Genomic DNA, 20,096 nt, shown 5'->3' with positions numbered 1-20,096 from the left:
CTGAGCCTGCAGGACAGCTTGAATATCTTAATTAAATAAATAATAATAATAAATAATGTATTATTATAAACGCATAAACTTGCTCTTCATCATATAATAATTATTATTATTTTTTGTTGTTGCTGTTATTATTGTTTTTATTATTATAAACTTGCTCTTCATCATATATTCTCTATTCATTAAAAGAAAAATACTACATAACCAATACTTTTATTTTAACTAATAGGGCACACCGTCACGTCCATTACTATAATCCGCTGTTTCCTAAGCATTTACACCTTATAACTATAATATTTTTACTACCTTACTGAACGACTTTTAATTACCGTATTTTTCGCCCTATAGGACGCACCGGCGTATAAGACGCACCCAATTTTTAGGGGCAAAATCTAAAAAAATTAAGATTTTGAACCCAATAGTGGTCTTCAACCTGCGGACCTCCAGATGTTGCAAAACTACAACTCCCAGCATGCCCGGACAGCCAACGGCTGTCCGGGCATGCTGGGAGTTGTAGTTTTGCAACATCTGGAGGTCCGCAGATGGAAGACCACTGCATAGGAGGTAATACTCACGTGTCCCTGCCGCTCCGGACCCGTCACCGCTGCCCTGGATGTCGCTCCATCGCTGTCGCCGTGTCCCCGTCGCTCCGGAACGTCTCTGCTGCCGGCCGGGTATCCTCGCTCTCCGTCGCCGCCATCACGTCGTTACGCACGCCGACGCACGTACGCGATGACGAGGAAGGAGAGCGCCGGCCATACAGGGGATCCCTGAACGGAGAAGACACCGAGGAGGCAGGTAAGGTCCCTCCCGGTGTCCTGTAAGCACTAACCCGGCTATTCAGTCGGACTGTTTGGGACGCCGCGGTGAAATCGCTGAACAGCCGGGTTAGTGTCACTTTCCCTTCAGACGTGGTGGTCAGCTTTGATCGCCGCGTCTGAAGGGTTAATACAGGGCATCACCGCGATCGGTGATGTCCTGTATTAGCCGCGGGTCCCGGCCGTTGATGGCTGCAGGGACCGCCGCGATAGGGGTGTATTCGCCGTATAAGACGCACCGACTTTTTCCCTCCAGGGAAGAAAAAGTGCGTCTTATACGGCGAAAAATACGGTATGTCTCTAAAACAGGAATGCAATTTCCAGAAGCTGCCACTAGGGGCGCTGGTGTGGTGAGTTCTCTCTTGTGATTGGCTGCGGCCGGGGCAGATGTGTGTGTGTCTCTGCACACTGCAGGTTTCTATATAGAGCACAGGCAGCTGTGGAGGAGGAAGGTCTGGAGTGTGAGCTCAGAGTGAGTAGTCACTCACAGGAAACCTACAAGCGAGTACAGGCTCCTGCATCATGTCTGTGGCCCCGGCATTCCCTACAGGAAGGGTGCACTGAGGACAATCCATGGAAGCAGCTTTCACGCCTCTATTCTTCTCCTACATTGGATTCTGTGCCTAGAGTTTGGGATCAGGGACTTGTCCTGCTACAATTCGGACTATTTTGGGGACTGTTGCGCTTGTGATAATGGATAAAAGCTGCCTGGTCACTCACACTCAGACTGTACTGAGGACCGAGCCCTTCACCGACTACTACAGTGTGGTGGGCAAAGAGCTGGGCAGGTAAGAAAGCCAAGGGGGCCGGTGGGATTGATCATTTGTTTTGTAAATAAAAGTTGCATATAATTACAATGACATATAAGTTGCAATTCTGTAATCCTTACGGTTATTATACAATTCGTAACATAATTGTAAATATTATGGAATTCTAATTGCACATTGTAACAACTGTAAGTATTATGGAATTCTGTTTGCCACCTGAACCGTACCTGTAAACCAGTGGTCTCACATTTTATAGTATTTACAATTCTTACAATTTACAAATAGAATTCCATATTTTCAGTCGTTAAAATTTTTTTGCAAATAATAATTCTACAATGTTTACAATTGTTACATAATAACATAGTTCATAAGGTTAAAAAAAGACCAGAGTCCATCAAGTTCAACCTATAACCCTAATGAGTCCCTACTGATCCAGAGGAAGCAAAAAACCCTCATACTAGAGGTAAAAATTCCTTCCCGACTCCAAATATGTCATCAGAATAAATCCTGGATCAACGTTCTGTCCCTATAAATCTAGTATCCATAACCTGCAATGTTATTATTCTCCAAAAATGCATCTAGACCCCTTTTGAATTCTTTTACAGAGTTCACCATGACCACCTCCTCCGGGAGAGAATTCCACAGTCTCACTGCTCTTACAGTAAAGAACCCCCGTCTGTGCTGGTGCAGAAACCTTCTTTCCTCTAGACGTAGAGGATGCCCCCTTGTTATAGATACAGTCCTGGGTATAAATAGATCATGGAGAGATCTCTGTACAGTCCCTGATATATTTATACATAGTTATTAGGTCTCCCCTAAGTCTTCTTTTTTCTAAACTAAATAACCCTAATTCTGATAATCTTTCTGGTTACTGTAGTCCTCCCATTCTCCGTATTACTCTGGTTGCCCGTCTTTGAAGCCTCTCCAGCTCCACTATATCTTTCTTGTAGACTGGTCACTACAGCTAAATTTACTGTTATCTAAGACTCCTAAGTCATTTTCTACATCAGTCGTCCCAAGTGTTCTCGCATTTGATATATAATCCCATTTTTCCTCCCCATATGCATTACCTTACATTTATCAGTGTTGAACCTCATCTACCACTTCTCATCCCAAACCTCCAACCTATCCAGATCCATTTGTAACAGTGCACTGTCCTCTATTGTGTTATCTACTATATACAGTGCACTGTCCTCTGTTGTGTTATCTACTATACACAGTACACTGTCCTCTATAATGTTTACCGCTTTACAGAGTTTAGAACCATCTGCAAAGATTGCTACTTTACTATCAAACCCATCTACAAGGTCATTAATTAATTAATATTAAATAGGAAAGGACCCAAGACTGACCCCTGTGGTCCCCACTAGTAACAGTCACCCAATCAGAATAAGTACCATTAATAACCACCCTCTGTTTCCTATCATTGAGCCAGTTACTTACCCACTTACACACATTCTCCCCCAGCCCCATCCTTCTCATTTGATACACCAACCTTTTATGTGGCACCGTATCAAATGCTTTGGAAAAATCCAGATATACGACATCCAGCGATTGCCCCTGGTCCAGTCTGGAGCTCACCTCCTCATAAAAGCTGATCATGTGACAGGACCGATCCCTCATAAATCCATGCTGATATGGAGTCATACATTTATTTTTATTAATATAATCCAAGATAGCATCTCTTAGAAAACCCTCAAACAATGTACATACAACCAAGGTTAAACTAACAGGTCTATAATTCCCGGGGTCACCTTTCGGCCCCTTTTTAAATATTGGCACCACATTTGCCATGCGCCAGTCCTGCGGAACAGTCCCTGGTACTATAGAGTCCCTGAATATTAATAGGTGTCTGTCTATCCCATTACTTAATTCCTTTAGAACACGGGGGTGAATACCATCTGGACCTGGTGATTTGTCTATTTTGATTTTTTGTAGGCAGCACTGTACTTCTTCCTGGGTTAGACAGGTGACCTGTACTTCTTCCTGGGTTAGACAGGTGACCTGTACTTCTTCCTGGGTTAGACAGGTGACCTGTACTGGGGAGTTTATCTTATTTTGCTGTGTTTCACCTGCCATTTCATTTTCCTCGGTGAATACAGTTTCATGTATTTGCTTTTTCCTGATCCACATTTATAATTTCTTCTTTATTGTTTTTTAAAGGGTCAACACTTTCATTTTTAATATCTTAAGCAAGAAGAAAAATGTCTGCACTCACCATTTGACTTTAAAAGAAATTCGGACTTTATTCAGCGTAGTAGCAATCTCCATAGAAAATCCAAAAAATACACCCAGGTGAGCAGGAACTAATTGTTCCTTAACACTTCGGCCGCAGAGCCGCGAGCTGCTCCCCCTCCCTGCTCACCTGGGTGAATTTTTGGGATTTTCTATGGAGATTGCTACTACGCTGAATAAAGTCCGAATTTCTTTTAAAGTCAATTGGTGAGTGCAGACATTTAGTAACAGAACATTTTGGGGTTAGTTATACTCTCTTTAACAATGAGTCTTTCTGTCTCTATTTTTGTGGCTTTTATCAGTTTTTTACATATTTAAAATGTTTCTCTATAGCTTTTTAATGCTTCCTCACTGCCGTCCTGTTTTAGTAGTTTAAATGCTTTATTTTTGTCATTTATTGCCCCCTTAACATTTTTATTCATCCATATTGGTTTTCTTTTATTCCTGACCCTTTTATTCCCATAAGGTATATACATCTTACAGTGAGAATGTAAAATATTCTTAAAAGTCTCCCATTTTGGCCTCTTTCACACTATGAAATAGTTCCGTTTAGTAACTTCCGCCAGAAGTTCCGTCACTATATCGGCGAAACCCGGCCGTTACAAAACCCCTGACGGCCGTGACTAAATTGCATTGCAGCCTAAGGGGTTTTGTAACTGCCCATTTGCACCCGCATATGCCGTAATTCATTACGGGCGTTATACAGTGACGGGACATCGTGGCGGAAAAATTACTGCATCCTTCATATAAGATAGGACCAGGAGCCATTGATAGTATTCATGTTTCTATAATATTTACAGTTGTGTTTAAAATTTGCATTTTGCGCGCTTTGAGCGCTAAGATACGGGCTGTAAATTACGGGACTACAAATACGGCATTTGGGTCGGTTCAAAATGTTGCAAGTTTGTTGCAGATTTGTTGCAGATTAAGCCTATTCACTTCCATATGGTAGTCAAAAAATCTGCAGAAAATCTGCAACAAATCCGCAACTTTTCAATCTGTCTCTTACAATTCTCTTGTCTTTTAACGGTTATAAAAGGGGTATTCCGAACTCAAAAAGTAGCAAAACTACAACTCCCAGCATGCCCAGACAGCCAAAGGCTGTCTGGGCATGCTGGGAGTTGTAGTTTTGCAACAGCTCCATCAATGTTACAATCTTATGGGTTTTCCCACCTTGTTATACATCTATCTTTTATGGTTTATGGTTATTTTTAAAAGCTTGTATTGTTGTGCGGCTGTTAAAGGGGTATTCAAAAAGTCATACCCCGTCTACAGGATAGAGGATGGGGGGGTCCGGTGAGGCCGGCGCTCCATTCATTCTCTATGAGGCTTTGGAACATTGCTGAGTATTGAATAATTTAAAGAAAAAAAAAAAAAGAAAGGAAAAAAATCTATAAAAAAGAAAAAAAAAAGAAAACAAAACAAAAACAAAAGAAAAAAAAAAAAGAAAAAACTAAAGGAAAAAAAGCGCAGATAATTAAATACTGATAGGAAAAGGCTCCTCTGCAGAGTAAAGATAAGATAGATCAGTGTAAGTCTATGGAGCGTCTCATGTATCCTTCCCTAACCAGCGACTCTCCAGCTATTGCAGAACTACTACTCCCAGCATGCCCTGACAGCCTTCGTCATTTTACGTAGTTTTGTAGTTTTGCAGCAGCTGGAGACCCTCATGGTTGGGGGGAGCTGGTCTATGGATTATTGACACGATCACTTTGGGTAGTTATTGTAGCCAATGTTTCCGGGTTGAATATAATAATGGGCATTCAGAGGATATATACGGGGGCGTCTGGCAGCGTCCGGAACAGTCACAGACTTTAATAGAGAGAGCCGGGCAAATTCACAGCTGCCTGCCCCCGCCTTCTCCTCCCTCATACTGCTGCCAGGGCCAAATTAAAGAGAACCCCCCCCCCCCCCCCCCCAGTTCTCCCAGCCTGCCGCCCTCCAGCTGTTACAAAACTACAACTCCCAGCATGCCCCCACATCCCTCTGCCTGTGAGATCTTCTATATATCAGTGACCCCACAAACTACAACTCCCAGCATGCCCAGATTGCTTTCTGCCTGTGAGATCTTCTATATATCAGTGATCCCACAAACTACAACTCCCAGCATGCCCAGATTGCTTTCTGACTGTGAGATCTTCTATATAACACTGATCCCCAACCTGCAGTTCTCCAGCTGGGATTGACTAATATTTGTTTAAGACAGCATTACCCTATCTGAGGCTCTTCCAGCTGTTGCAAAACTACAACTCCCAGCATGCCCTGACAGCCTTCTGACTGAGGGATCCTCTATAAAGCAGTGCTTACCCAAAACTACAACTCCCAGCATGCCCTGACAGCATTCTGACTGTGGGATCCTCTATAAAGCACTGATCCCACAAATTACAACTCCCAGCATGCCCTGACAACCTTCTGAATGTAAGATCCTCTATAAAGCAGTGCTTCCACAAAACTACAACTCCCAGCATGCCCTGACAACCTTCTGAATGTAAGATCCTCTATAAAGCAGTGCTTCCACAAAACTACAACTCCCAGCATGCCCTGACAGTCTTCTGACTGTGAGATCCTCTATATATCATTGAACCCCAACCTGTGGCTCTCCAGTTGTTGCAAGACTACAACTCCCAGCATGCCCTGACAGCCTTCTGACTGTGATATTTTCTAGATAGCGCTGATCCTTTACCTACGGCTCTCCAGCTGTTGCAGTACTACAACTCACAACATTCCCTGTCTTCTGACTGTCACATCCTCTATATAACAATGATCCCCAACCTGCAGCTCTCCAGCTGGGATTGACTTATTCTTGTTTTAGACAGAATTACCCAATCTGAGGCTCTTCCAGCTGTTGCAAAACTACAACTCCCAGCATGCCCTGACAGCATTCTGACTGTGAGATCCTCTATAAAGCACTGATCCCACAAACTACAACTCCCAGCATGCCCTGACAGCATTCTGACTGTGAGATCCTCTATAAAGCACTGATCCCACAAACTACAACTCCCAGCATGCACTGACAGCCTGTTGAATGTGAGATCCTCTAGATAGCACTGATCCCTTACCTATGGCTCCCCAGCTGTTGCAAAACTACAACTCCCAGCATGCACTAGCAGCCTTCTGACTGTCAAATCTTCTATATAACACTAATCCCCAACCTGCAGCTCTCCAGCTGTTGCAAAACTACAACTCCCAGCCGAAGGCTGTCAGGGCATGCTGGGAGCTGTAGTTTTGCAACAGCTGGAGGAGCCACAGATTGGGTAATTCTGCCTAAAACAAATATTAGTTAAACCTTGTCACTAAGTATCTGCACACCGGCTGCATGTAATACCTGTGACCTTTAGATTAGGACCCCCGACCCTGACATACCCCCCCCCCCCCCCATCCAAGTCACCTACTCTGCTGCTTGAAAGCTATTGAATACCCAGGGAGGATTTGTTCCCGACACATCATTAGCCATCATTATAAGGTGTTGACTTAAACGCTCTTCCCAATTACGGCCTTTGTTCCAAATGGGTTAAGATAATAGGGCCGCTTCTCTTCCCATACATTCTTTCACCATTGTAGATAAACCAGATGTACGTTCCGGGCTGCCTGTGTACACGTTGCTGTAATGATGCTATTATAACCTAGAATACCTATAGAATACCTATGTGGAAGCAAAGCTACACATCCAACCCCATTTTCCCACTAGCATAAAAAAGGATCCGGCAATTAAAGGGTCCCGTAAAACTTGCTGCTTTAGATAATCGATATAAAAGTCTACATGAACCTGCAGTCTTAAGACAGGCGGACTTGACGGGTTTTGTGGTGAAGAACTTAATCATAAGTTGATGATGATGAAGTGGTTCGCTGCGAAACCCGTCAAAACTGTTTGTATGCTCATTTGGACTTTGAAATAGATTATACGAAGCTCAAAGGGAACCTAGCATGAGATTTTACCATATATAACGTGTGGCAATGCATTATATGAGGTAAAATCTTCTTCCTCGCCATCCCCGGGAGACGTTCCTGCCCGCAGGGATGGTGAGAATATGAAGTTAGAAAGTCCTCCGTTGGCCCTGTAAGTAGTCCCCTGGGGGGGGGGGGGGGGGAGCTATACTTACCTAGTCCCATCTTCTCAGCTGTAATCCCGCCCCCTCCGGGTGATTGAAAGCCCACGTCATCACCCTCCTCAGGGAGCCATGTGGGAGCTTGTTTTTCGTCGGACCAATTTGCAGTGACATTTTTTTCATTTTACCATAAAATGTACAGCAAAGCAGAAAAAGGAAATGAAATAAGAAAAAAAAACAACCTCCAAAAAGTGCTATTTTTGCAACTTTTTGTGGTTTCGTTTTTACATACTCCACTTTACGGTAAAAATGACATGTTTTTTTATTTATTTTTTATTTATTTATTTATTTTTTCTGTCACGAAGGGGGAGATTTATCAAAAGTTGTCCAGTTGCCCATAGCAACCAATCAGATTCCTTCTTTCATTTTTAACAAGGCCTCTGCAAAGTGAAAGAAGCGATCTGATTGGTTGCTATGGGCAACTGGGCTATTTTTCCTCTGCACAGGTTTTGATAAATCTCCTCCAAAATGTACGGCGATGTGCGGGATTCGAAGCTGCAGGTTTTAATGTAAACGAATTGACTAAACAGCTTTAAATCCTGCGCCTTATACTGTACGTAAGAGTAAGGTCACACGTGCCGTATTTTGCTGCGTATTTTCCTACTCATTGAAGTCAATAGGTAGCAAAATCAGCTGAATAAAATACATCCCGCCCCCTCGAATAGACTTGCATTGAGGGGGCGTGAGGTGACATCACGAGGGGGCGTGGCCGTGACATCACAACCCCCCACACCCCTTGTTCGGAACTAAATGTTCCTGATGCTGGGGCAGTGGAGTACCCCTTTAAGGACACAGACAATTTCATTTTCGCTTTTCTCCTTCTCGCGTTCTAAGAGGCTTAATTATTGTTTTTTTGAAATGTTCTGCTAAACCCAAAAAATATCTGGGGGGGGGGGGGTTAAAAAGAAAACCACATTTTTGCAACTTTTGGGGGCTTCCGTTTCTACACATCGCACTTTACGGTAAAACTGACATGTTATTCTGTGGGTCAATGCGATTAAGAGGATACGCAACGCCCTCTCCCATAGACTTTCATTGAGGGGGCGTGACGTCATGAGGGGCGTGGCAGTGACATCACAACCCCGCCGGCCCCCGACCCCAGCATTCTAAACGAACGCCGGGTTCTGCGCAGAGATCGCGGGTTGTGGACCCCTGCGGTCAGACATCTTATTCCCCTAGCGCCCCTTTAATGATTTGTTTTTGTACGAAAATGATTATGCTTAAAATTGTCCTCTTCTGACCCCTATCATTCCTCCCCCCCCCCCCCCCCTTATACAGAGATGTATGAGGGTCATTATTTGCGCCAGGATCTGTATTTCGTTATCAAGACCATTTTTGTTTTGATTGAACTTTTTGATCGCTTTTTATTTATTTTGTTCTGGTAAATGAAGTGACCAAAAATGCGCAACTCTGGACTTGCTATTTTTTTTAATGTTTGCACCATTGACCGCGCTGTTTCATTAACATTATGGCCGACATTGATCATTGTCTTTAGACTATTTTTTGTGTCTAGAAAAAGCGCATTAAAAGGCGCAAGCAGGGTTTATTTACACCTTGTTTTTTTTACACATTTCTACTTATTTTGAGTTGTGATCCACTGATTTTGGCAATACACATGATATGGAAGAGTTTTATGAACTGCGCCTTTTTGGGAAAAGGCGCAAAAAAGGCGCAAAGCCACTGAAAAGTCTCTAAAACTACACCAGCCCAGACTTAGCTTAACTTTTTGGTGTATAAAAAGAGGGAAATTTCAGGAAACGTGTACAGTGACCCCCTGACCTACGATGGCCCCAACATACGATCATTTCAACATGCGATGGTCTCTCAGAGGCAGCATCAACATACGATGCTTTTGTATGTCGGCGCCATCGCATAAACGTCTATCCTGCAGCGCAGACTGCTTCAGCTGCCACCGGATAGCCGTTTACGGTGCCCTGTGTGGTCCGCTGACGATCACTTACCTGTCCTCGGGGCTCCGGCGCGTCCTCTTCGGGATCCCCTGCATCATCGGCGTTCTACATCGTCGTCATCACGTCGCTGCGCACGCCGGCCCGTCATCCAATAGGAGCGGCGTGTGTAGCGACGTGATGGCGGCGACGGAGAGCGCGGATGCCGGGGAAGCAGAGGCCTTGCCGGAGCGTCGGGGACACCCCGGGGACGCGGCGACAGCGATGGAAGGCGACATCCAAGGCAGCGGTGACGGTCCAGAGCGGCGGGGACAGGTGAGTATAACCTCCAATACCAGTGGTCTTCAACCTGCGGACCTCCAGATGTTGCAAAACTACAACACCCAGCATGCCCGGACAGCCAACGGCTGTCCGGGCATGCTGGGTGTTGTAGTTTTGCAACATCTGGAGGTCCGCAGGTTGTAGACCACTGTCCTATACTTTACATTGCACGGATCCCTCAACATACGATGGTTTCAACAAACGATGGTCCATTTGGAACGGATTACCATCATATGTTGAGGGACCACTGTACCTGTAGTTTTAGAGACTTTTCAGTGGCTTTGTGCCTTTTTTGCGCCTTTTCACAAAAAAAGCGCAGTTCATAAATCCCATCCATATCATGTGTATTGCCAAAATCAGTGGATTGCAACTCAAAATCAGCGGAAACGTGTAAACCAAAAGGCACAAAAAAGGCGCAAATAAACCCTGCTTGCGCCTTTTCTAGACACAAAAAAAACGCCTAAAGATAATGATAAATGTCGGCCATAATGTTACAGCGCGGTCAATACCAAAATACCAAAGTACAGAGTTGCGTATTTTTGGTCACTTCATTTACCAGAACAAAATAAATAAAAAGCGATCAAAAAGTCCCATGAAAACAAAAATGGTCTCGATAACGAAATACAGATCCTGGCGCAAATAATGAAGGAAAAATTAAGGAAAAATAGAAAAACGATAGGGGTCAGAAGAGGACAATTTTCAGCAGACTCATTTTTGTACAAAAACATAATTAAAGGGGCGCTAGGGGATAAGATGTCTGACCGCAGGGGTCCACAACCCGCGATCTCTGCGCAGAACCCGACGTTCGTTTAGAATGCTGGGTGGGGGCCGGCGGGGTTGTGATGTCACTGCCACGCCCCTCATGACATCACGCCCCCTCAATGAAAGTCTATGGGAGAGGGCGTTGCGTATCCTCTTAATCGCATTGACCCACAGAATAACATGTCAGTTTTACCGTAAAGTGCGATGGGTAGAAACGGAAGCCCCCAAAAGTAGCAAAATTGTGGTTTTCTTTTTAATCCCCCCCCCCCCCCCTCCCCAGATATTTTTGGGATTTCACAGAACATTTAAAAAAACAAAACAATAATTTAACCTCTTAGAACGCGAGAAGGAGAAAAGCGAAAATGAAATTGTCTATGTCCTTAAAGGGGTACTCCACTGCCCCAGCGTCAGGAACATTTACAAACGGAAGCCCCCAAAAGTTGCAAAATTGTGGCTCTTTTATTTTTCTTTTTTTAGAGACTTTTCAGTGGCTTTGGTTTTTTTTTTTTTTTGCGCCTTTTCACAAAAAAGACGCCGTTCATAAAACCCTTCCGTATCATGTGTAAAGCCAAAATCAGTGGATCGCAACTCAAAATCAGCAGAAATGTGTAAACCAAAAGGCGCAAATAAACCCTGCTTACGCATTTTTTGCGCAAAAAAAAAAACAGTCTACAATGATAAATCCCGGCCTGTATTTATATAGTTCAGACATTTCCGCACGCGCGCTCACCTCCTCAGCACTTTATATCGCGGTAGTGGGCGCAGGACGTGCATATATGTCCTGCGTCCTTAGGGTCTATTCACACGTACGGTATTCTGTGCAGATTCGATGCGCAGGATTTCAAGCTGTGATCAGTCATTCATTTTACACTGAAATCTGCAGCAGAAAATCCTGTGCATCAAATCTGCGCAGAATACTGTACGTACGAATAGACCCTTAAAGAGTAGCTCCCACCATGTAACAAAATAATGTTTCTGTCCCTGCCTATTGCCCATCTACCCCTGACCCCATCCCTGCCTTTAAAAATGTTTTTATCCCCTTAGAAATATATTTTTGTCTACGTGGTAGTGTACTCACTTACCAGGCTGACTTCCCCAACAGGTGCGACATCACTGATGCCTGCTGGGGGGGCCGACTTCCGCCCTTAGCTTATCTATGCTGCGCTCCTGTCGGGAGCGCCGCATAGATGAGTGGCCAATAGCACGGCAGGCTGCTCCGGGGTCTTCTCCTCCCTGTTTAGCAGTGTAGTGTTATCCAGGGAGGAGGAGTATAGGAGCATCGCCCACCTGCCGGGCTCACCGCCGAAACCAGGGACCGAAACAAAGTACGGTAAGTGAAATAAGACCTCACTTATCCGTACAGGACATGCACAGTCCTGGAGCATCAGCGCAGCACTGATATTCAGTGCCGCGCTGCCGCCAGTTCTGTACATGCCGGGGGCGGGGACGGCTGGCGCGCGAGGCCATGTGCGCAGCCCCGGCGTTCACAGCGCTTGCTCCTGCCTGTCTGATTGACAGGCAGGGAGCGAGCGCAGGCTGACTGAATTGGGACCGATTGCCTGGTCAGTCCGAATTCAGTCGTGACGTCACGGCAGGCTGCAGCCGGCCACTGGGAGGGAAACCCCTAGTGGCCGTTTTTTCCAAAAATAAAATACACTATTTTAAATTTTTTTTTTTATTTAAAAAAATGGATGTATATTAGAGATATGTTGTAGTACAAAAGTACTACAACATATAAAAAAAAGGGTCATGACAGTGCCCATTTAAGGGGTAGAAGCTTATCTGACAGATCCGACAAAAAAAATAAATTTAAAAAAAATAAAAACCACCAAAGCTGTTATATATATATTACTCCAGTTTTTCCCAACCAGGGTGCCTCCAGCTGTTGCAAAACTACAACTCCCAGCATGTGCAGACGGCCAAAGGTTGATTACAGTGCCCACTTAAGGGGTAAAAGCTTACCCAACAGATGCGACAAAAAAATAAAATAAAGAAAAACACCAAAGCTGTTATATATTACTCCAGTATTTCCCAACCAGGACGCCTCCAGTTGTTGCAAAACTACAACTCCCAGCATGCCCAGACGGCCAAAGGTTCATGACAGTGCCCATTTAAGGGGCAAAACTTACCTGACAGATCCGATAAAAAAAAAAAATACACCAAAGTTGTTATATATTACTCCAGTATTTCCCAACCAGGATGCCTCCAGCTGTTGCAAAACTACAACTACCAGCATGCCCAGACAGCCAAAGGCTGTCTGGGCATGCTGGTAGTTGTAGTTTTGCAACAGTTGTAGGCACCCTGGATGGGAAACACTGTGTTACTCAGTACCTAATCCTTATCATGTACATATAACTTTTTTCTGTGTCTAGCACATATAGTTAGCTCACAAACACCTCGTACCTGTAGTACAACCTGCTTCTCCTGGGCAGGGGGCGTGTCCTTCTTTTGCCCGCACTGTACAGTACTCCCTGCTTCCTCCCTCACTGCTGGAGCCACTGGGTCTGGGCAGTCAGCCAATCAGTGCAGTCTGCTCGTTAACCCTTTCCTCCCTGCATTTATGCTGCAAATGTTAGTCAGAGAGAGTGACAGACCTTGTGGTGAGTAGATAACTGTGGGGGAAAAAAGTGTAAAAAATAGAAATAGATCTAAATGAGTGCAAAGGTTATTTTTTTATGCATTTTCTATCTGTTCCTATGTCATTCCTGTCTTAGCATCCTTTGGCTGTCCTGTCATGCTGGGACTTGTAGTGTTTGCTATAGTTGCAGGTACAGTGTTTGCAAAACTATCTTTTTTTTCCACAGCAGTGTTGCCTCCAGCCATGTGCAAAAAAAACTACAACTCCCAGCATGCCTGCACATGGTTTTACTGTCCCTGCATGCTGGGAGCTGTAGCTTTGCAACAGCTGGAGGCACACTGTTTTGTAGTGTTAGAGCAGTGTGGACTCCAGCTGATGCAAAACTACAACTCCCAGCATGCAGGGACAGCAAAACCATGTGCAGGCATGCTGGGAGTTGTAGTTTTGCAACAGCTGGAGTCAACACTGCTTTAACACTACAAAACATTGTGCCTCCAGCTGTTGCAAAACTTCAACTCCCAGCATGCAGGGACAGCAAACCATGTGGAGACATGCTGGGAGTTGTAGTTTTGCAACAGCTGGAGGCACAATGTTTTGTAGTGTTAAAGCAGTGTTGACTCCAGCTGTTGCAAAACTACAACTCCCAGCATGCCTGCACATGGTTTTGCTGTCCCTGTATGCTGGGAGTTGTAGTTTTGCAACAGCTGGAGGCACACTGTTTTGTAGTGTTAGAGCAGTGTGGACTCAAGCTGATGCAAACACTACAACTCCCAGCATGCAGGGACGGGCCAAAGGATGTGCAGGCATGCTGGGAGTTGTAGTTTCGCAACATCTGGAGTCAACACTGCTCTAACACTACAAATAGTGATGAGCAGAAGGGGCCATATTCGAATTTGCGATATTTCGCGAATATATTGACGATTATTCGTCCTATGTTTGCGCGAAATTCGCCGATTCGCTATGTTCATTCACTTTTTGTGAAAAAAATTTATAAAAAATTTCACATGGAAAATCTGCATAAAAATTTGCATGTGAAAAAAAAAAAACGAATATTCGTCAATACGAATATATAGCACTATATTCTAAATATTCGCGAAATAGCGAATTGCCGATGTTCGTGATAAAAATTTGCATTACGAATATTCATGCTCAACATTAACTACAAACAGTGCGCCTCCTGTTGTTGTAAGGCCCCTTTCACACTATAAAATGTATCCGTTTAATGTTCCGTTATGAAAACCCTGAAAATCGGCCGTTAAACAATCCCGTTATAGTCTATGGGATTTTTGCATTATGCATTTTAACCCCTTATCAATAACGGACTTTATTTTGTAACGGGAGAGCATGCACTATTTCTTCCGTTCATTCTCCTGTCACAAAATTAACGTCCGCTGTTAATAACAGGTTAAAACGGATAATGTAAAAATCCCATAGACTACAATAGGGTTTTCTAACGGCCGTAGGGGATTTTGTAACGGTTTTTAGGGTTTTCGTAACGGAACATCAAACGGATCTTTAAAATGGAGGAATTCTATGGTGTGAAAGGGGCCTAACACTACAACTCCCAGCATGCCTGCACATCCTTTGCCCATCCCTGCATGCTGGGAGTTGTGGTGAAACAGCTGGAGGCACAATAACGGGGGAGATTGATCAAATCCTGTCCAGAGGAAAAGTTGCTGCGTTGCCCATAGCAACCAATCAGATCGCTACTTTCATTTTTCAGAGGCCTTTTCAAAAATGAAAGAAGCGATCTGATTGGTTGCTATGGGCAACTCAGCCACTTTTCCTCTGGACAGGTTTTGATAAATCTCCCTCAAATGTTAGTAAAACACTGTTAGATCAGATTGTAGATGTGCACCATGTCTGTTTTCTACCCAAATTCACACTGTTAGATCAGTGTCGACTCCAGCTGTTGCAAAACTACAACTCCCAGCATGCTCGGACAGCTTTTCGGTGTCTGGGCATGCTGGGAGTTCTAGTCTTGCAACAGCTGGAGGCACAATGTTTGTAAAACAGTGTTAGGCTGCGTTCACACGGCCGTCTAGACCCGTCCCGTCCTGTTATCCGTTTGGATCCGTTATTGTTCAGTTAATAAATGTTTTTTTGGTTCTGAGCGTGCTCAGAAGAAAAAACGGATCAAAAAACGGAATGAAAAAAAGGATGCAAACGGATGACATTAAAGGCTCATCCGTTTTCCATTGACATCAATGTTGAATTTACTGTATCCGTTTTTTCTCACGGAAGAAAAAATACTGCATGTGCTGTTTTTTCTGCCCTCAAAAAAAAAACGGAAAGCAGCGCAGACGGGTACAAACGAATATAAACGGATTGTAAAAAAAAATCCCATTGACATGAATGGGATTTTTTTTTAAACCGTTTTTAATCCGTTTACAGCCCGCAAGAACGGAACCGAAACGGGGATAAAAAAAAACGAGGACAGACGGCCGTGTGAACGCACCCTTAGAGCAGTCTTGACTCCAGCTGTTGCAAAACTACAACTCCCAGCATGCCTACACATCCTTTGGCTGTCCCTGCATGCTGGGAGTTGTAGTTTTGCAGCAGCTGGAGGTTAGTCCTTGTAATACACTGTTAGGCCCCGTTCACACTACCGTTATTCTCCTGTAAAAACCTCCGTCATGAACTCCCATCAGATAGTCCTGAAAACGGGAACATTCACATCAATGGGATTTTTGGAGCATCCTTTAGCATCTGTTATGTCCCATTATGACTAACGTTCTTTATTTTTGACGGCACAAAAGACGGCGCATGCACTCATTTTTGTTCCGTCAAAAAATAACGCTGGAATAACGGTCCTAAGTCTATGGGTGACAAATGTTCATAGATCGAGAGAGAGAGAAAAAAAAGGCAGAAGCGGCGCTGATTGTGCGGTTAATCCCAAATGTTATGGGATGCAAACTAGGAATTAGGGTCCGTTCAGATGAGCGGATTTACAGTGTATTTTACGCTGCAGATCCGCCGCTGAAGGACCCTCTGTATGCTGCCTTTACGTGTGCCTGCTCGGAGCGGCTACGTGCAGACACACTGAAGCGGTATGTGAGTCGCCACGCATGCGCAGTGTACTCACACACACATCGCGGCCGCTCCCCCTGCTCTATGAGCCAGGCCGAGAGCTGCCGCGATGTGCGAGTATGATGCGCATGCGCGGTGACTCGCACATCGCAGTGTGTCTGCTCGTGGCGGCGTATTGCCGCACCGAGCAGGCACATGTAAAGGCAGCATACAGAGGGTCCTTCAGCGGCGGATCCGCAGTGAAATACGCGCGGAAAATCTTTTGCAAGCGCTAATCAGTGTAAGCAAAATCTACTTTTAGGGTACGTTCAGACGAGCAGATTTTCCGCGCGTATTTCACAGCGGATCCGCCGCTGAAGGACCCTCTGTATGCTGCCTTTACATGTGCCTGCTCGGTGCGGTAATACGCCGCCACGAGCAGACACACTGCGATGTGCGAGTCACCGCGCATGCGCATCATACTCGCACATCGCGACAGCTCTCGGAGACTGTAGCAGCGGTGCAGATGTAAGGGGGAACAGCTGGAAGGAAGGCAGCCTGGCAGGGTTGACTTCTGGACCAGGGGGGAAAAATCCGATTTTATGGCTCAAAAGGCGCACTTTTGTGCGCCTTTTGAGCCATAAAATCGGATTTTTCCCCCCCTGGTCCAGAAGTCATCCCTGCCAGGCTGCCTTCCTTCCAGCTGTTCCCTCCTGAATGTTCACAAATGACATCCGTTATTTTTATATTCCGTTATGATCCGTAATTGCTACTGGGCATGCTCAGTACAGCATCACAACCAGAAAGTTACATGGAAAAAAAAATAATGACGTCCGCAGGAACATGACGGTAGAGTGAAAGGGGCCTTAGAGCAGCATGTTGCAAAACTACAACTCCCAGCATACCCGGACGTACCTTTGGCTGTAGCTTGGCAACAGCTGGAGGCAATACTGCTATAAGGGTAGGGTCACACGGACGTATAATACGCTGCGGATCCGCTGACGATGGACCCTACAATGTGCCTCCAGCTGTGCCTGCTCGTAGCGGCAATCCGTGTTGCCGTGCGCAGTATTCTCGCACACATCGCGGCTGCTGTCGGCCTAGCTCAGGGAGCAGGGGGAGCGGCCGTGATTTATGAGAGTACACTGCGCATGCGCGTGGCGACTCGCACATTGCAGTGTGTCTGCTCGTAACGGCTATGAGCAGGCACAGCTGGAGGCACACTGTAGGGTCCATCGTCAGCAGATCCACAGCGTATTTTACGCTGTGGATCCGACCGTGTGACCTTACCCTAACACAGAGTTTAACAAACATTGGGGGGGGGGGGAGATTTATCAAAACCTCTGCAGGGGAATTGTGGAGCTGTTGCCTATGGCAGCCAATCAGATTACTTTCACTTTCATTTTTAAAAAATGAAAGCAGACACCTGATTGGTTGCCATGGACAACTGGTCAGCTTTTCCTCTGCACAAGTTTTGCTAAATCTAAATCTAAAGCTTTTACAAAACTACAACTCCCAGCATCTCCTTGACAAACATACCCCCTTAAGGACACTTGCCGTAAATGTACGGCGCTGCAGCGAGTATATTCGCGCACGGTACCGTACATTTACTACACAGCTGCGCTCGCTAAATAGCAGGTGAGCTTCGGGGCCTCACCGATAATGGCGGACATCAGTGATCATGCTGATGTCCACCATTAACCCTATAGTTGCTGTGATCAATGCAGATTACATCATCTATAGCGAAACCGGAGATTCCGGTAGTATTATCGGACCCTCGACGCGATAATACGCGGGTTTGATAGAGCCAGGCTGTACAAGAAGATCGCTGATAGTACGGATCAGTACTATGTTATAACATAGCACTAAACAGTACATAGCAATCAAATGATCACTATTAGCAGTCCCCTATGGGGACGTAAAAGTGTCAAATAAATATACATTTTTTTTAAATAAATATATATATATATATATATATATATATATATATAAAGTGATAAAACTGATAAAAATATAAATAACCCCCTTTCCCCATAAAAAAAAAATAATAATTGTAATAAAAAAAATCAAAAAACAGTGCATATCTGGTATTGCCAAATGCAACTTCTCATGGACAAGGATGACACCACCGCAGGACTGACAAAAGTATGGGGACCCCTAGTGGTTGGATTTTCAGAGAGAGTTTTCACTATAAGGGTATGTTCACACTACGGATTTGTAGCTGAATCTCCGCTCGCGGAATTCAGGGAGCAGAGACTCAGCCTGGCGGCAGCGATAGGACCGCGCGGCACTGCACCGCCACCATTGACGGCTATGCTGTGTTCGCGGACTTCCGCGCAAAGAATAAACATGTTCTTTCTTTGCGCGGAACAATTTAAGCATCGGAATTGAACGAGTCTCGCGGAAGACCCATTCACACTGATGGTAACGTTCACTGTGTGAACATACCCTTAAACTACTACTACTATGATTTTTTTTTTATAAAGCATTCTAAAAAAGTTATTATTTTAGGCAAGATTGATGAAAAAAAAGTTTTTATATCTGCCCCCAAAAAGCAAACTTTTATGACAACATATGTACGTTAATAATTGCCCTATTCTGACCCCTATGACTTATTTTATTTTTCCGTATTCGGGGCTGTGTGAGTGGTCATTTTTTGGCGCTGTGAACTGTACCATTTTTGTTTTGATCGCTTTTTATTCATTTTTTTTCCTGACATATCATGTGACCAAAAATCAGCAATTCTGGCGTTTGGTCTGTTTTTACTCCAATACTGTGCGGAATGATAAACATTACATTTTAATAGTTCGGACATTAATGCATGCGGCAATACCAAATCCTTTTTTTTTATTTTTTTTATGGGTAAAGGGGGGGGGGGGGGTGATTTAAACTTTTATTAGGGGGAGGGGCTTTCATATATTTAAAAAAAATTTTTTTTACATATTTATTTTACACTTTTTAAGTCCCTATAGAGGGGCTATTAATAGAAATAACTACGGTAGATTGCTATGTACTCTTCCGTGCTATCGGTGATCTTCTTGTATAGCCTGCCTCTGCAGGCTGCACAGGAAGATCGGCCATCTTGCTAGCCAGAGGAAGGTGAGAGGACCTCCGGTGGCCATTTTCTCTCATCAGACCCCTGCATTTTCATAGCGGGGGTCCGATAAGCCCACCTGAACGCACCAGGACCTTCATTTTCACTAGAGATGTTGTGATCGGCATTGATCAGGGCATCTATAGTGTTAATGGTGGATGTGTCCTCCATTATTGGTGAGTCCCCGGCTCTACCATCAGTGTATCATTCTACCAATAATGTGTCATCAGCGTGATCTACCATCACTGTATCATCAGCATGATCTACAAGCAATCTGTCATCCACATAATGTACCTGCCACATAATCTACCGTCAGTGCATCTCCAGCAAGATCCACCAGTTATGTACCGTCAGCATGTTAGACCATCAGTGCTTCATCCCCGTGATTTACTATCAGTGCTTCATCCCCATGATCTGCCGTCAGTGCTTCATCCCCATGATCTGCCATCAGTGCTTCATCCCCATGATCTGCCGTCAGTGCTTCATCCCCATGATCTGCCGT

At 44.6% G+C, this 20,096-nt stretch overlaps 1 protein-coding gene across 1 annotated transcript in view; it reads left to right on the top strand.

Annotated features, from left to right (window-relative positions):
• Positions 1-1,236: 1,236 nt before the first annotated feature.
• LOC130296728 (serine/threonine-protein kinase 17A-like) overlaps positions 1,237-20,096 on the top strand; it is a 78,629-nt gene continuing 59,769 nt past the window's right edge. The window contains exon 1 of the mRNA XM_056548593.1: positions 1,237-1,603. Within this exon, the coding sequence (XP_056404568.1) occupies positions 1,509-1,603 (95 nt within the window). The 5' untranslated portion in view covers positions 1,237-1,508. The remainder of the gene's footprint in view (positions 1,604-20,096) is intronic.

The sequence above is a fragment of the Hyla sarda genome, chromosome 12 (genome assembly GCF_029499605.1).
Source record: "Hyla sarda isolate aHylSar1 chromosome 12, aHylSar1.hap1, whole genome shotgun sequence".
Lineage (NCBI taxonomy): Eukaryota > Metazoa > Chordata > Amphibia > Anura > Hylidae > Hyla > Hyla sarda.
The sequence above is the reverse complement of the archived record's forward strand: the minus strand, read 5'-3'. Positions and strand labels throughout refer to the sequence as shown.